Source organism: Opisthorchis viverrini (assembly GCF_000715545.1).
Source record: "Opisthorchis viverrini unplaced genomic scaffold opera_v5_642, whole genome shotgun sequence".
Classification (NCBI taxonomy): domain Eukaryota; kingdom Metazoa; phylum Platyhelminthes; class Trematoda; order Opisthorchiida; family Opisthorchiidae; genus Opisthorchis; species Opisthorchis viverrini.
In genome coordinates, this window is record NW_008752283.1 from 21,293 (window position 1) to 23,249 (window position 1,957).

At 45.9% G+C, this 1,957-nt stretch overlaps 1 protein-coding gene across 1 annotated transcript in view; it reads right to left on the minus strand.

The window, feature by feature from the left end:
* Positions 1–906: 906 nt before the first annotated feature.
* T265_11871 (hypothetical protein) overlaps positions 907–1,957 on the minus strand; it is a gene marked incomplete at both ends in the record, with an annotated part of 118,726 nt that continues 117,675 nt past the window's right edge. Inside the window, one exon of the mRNA XM_009178670.1 lies at positions 907–1,118. Coding sequence (XP_009176934.1) covers positions 907–1,118 — 212 coding nt within the window. The remainder of the gene's footprint in view (positions 1,119–1,957) is intronic.

Consider the following 1,957-nt stretch of genomic DNA (forward strand, 5'->3'; position numbering starts at 1 on the left):
CCACTACTTCGGCCTTTAGAAACCTCCAGCCAACGCGCGAACACTGTTCAGTCTGACGTCGAATGATGCATCGGGTTGCATTGTGGCGACGGCCAGGACTAACCTTTTGCAGGGTTTTAACGAAAGCCACGGTCCGATCGGACTGATGCGAGTTGCTCAACTGTGCAACAAAGAATGTGACACCGGACCATTTGGTGGTCATGAGTCAGTGAAGTCCGAGTCTGCTAGGTCTGTCAGCTTTTCAGTAGCGAACGGATGTGTGTGCCTTTTGTGTAGGCTTGAGAAGCGCAGAGAAAATTATCAACGGAAAAGTGTATGATCGCATTTCACGCGGATATCTCACAGCAAGCGACAGGCATCAATCGAGCCTCGCCGGCCATAAGTGAGGACGATGTGGTTACGCAGCTGTTTCGTTTGAGGGCCTCAAGATATCAGGGCACACTTCCGGAAATAGACACTGCAAAGAAACAGCCTGTCATCGGCATGATTCCGAAGCGGTTGAACTTTGTTTCTCTCAAATATCCGCCTAACTGGGTGTCAGCAGGACTAACATTGTCGATTGAGCGGCAAACACAATGAGGACTGAGCTTATAGGCTATTTATGAGGAGCGCCCGGAGCTCCATAATAACTGCCTTTGACTGCCTCGAAGCCGTAGGCCTTCGGAAACAGGTACAATAGGGAGTGAGTGAACGGCCTCGCATTCTCAATATTCTTACTCTGGTCTTGCTAAACGATCCTCGCGGGAATGACTAGCAGCGATTAGGCAGTTGAGTGAAGAAGCCCCTGCTCGATAATTCAACATGTTATTTTTGCCGGTTTATCCATTTGTTGTGGCCTCTACGTCAGCCAATATGCGTTGTTGAAAGCAAAAAGGGAGCCAGAGAATGGTCATTTTAGTTGCGGAACTACCGAACTTGATCTTTTCCAAACAGAGAGCACGCATCAATATATAGGGACTCCAGTGTGGGTGCAAAAGCTTGTCTCCGCGTACGAATAATGAGCGAAGTAAGTAGGAAATAATCTTCTAGGCGCTCAAATTCCGTTGTGAATTTGGACGAGCCGAGCTGCAACTGGGCATAACACATGGCAAACGAAGCGGTCAGTCCTAACATGGGTCCTGTAGACAGAATATATGAACCGGGGTGAGGTATGAGTTGCGGAGGGAAAACGAAAAGTGTGCAAGAAGGCAATCAGCTGGAGCATGGGTTCTTCACTCCGTCTTTCAGCTGCTAAAATATTCGAGGAATTTTGTCAAAATTGAGTTTGTGTGAAGAGGGGAGAGAGGGAGAATATATGCCGACAGGTTGTTAAACCTAAGTAAAGGAGTTTTCAAGGACTGGTGTCGACTCACACCCATTTTGTTATTACCGACGCGCTTCTAAATTTTTAACGTGACATTAATTTGAGCGAAATTGTTGCAGTTCGTTGCTGATGCAAGTAAGATACCCTTCCTCATTTATGCTGTAGCCTTCATCACTTCTTATGTGAACCTGGTTGAACTGGTTTGCTAAGATTGTCTTGCGTGTGTTACATTTTGTAGGCTTGGGCAGTGCCTTGTTCTGCAAAATTAAAGGTGCGTCAATAAAGTACTTGTATTTTGCCCCAAAAAACATCCAACCGTTGCCATATATTCAGCAATCCCAAGTTGTTTGCACCGCCTGAATTAACGCGAGTTTGGGAACATTTTGGAAGCAAAACCTATATTAATTAGCCACGTGACGAATCGTAAGATTTGCCTTCCTTATACTATAAGACTCACCTGGACAAATTGTGGAATATTTCATAGAGAACGGGCACAGCTGACCGTAGAGCTAACTAATCGGTAGGTGACTAAGCGAAATGGAGTACAAATGTGTTGACAAACACAAGAGCAATACTGCCCCCACGAATTCCCGTTTGAGAACTTTCAGAATAAGCAATTTGCTGCCACCAAAATACAGGCGTTCTTCCGCATCA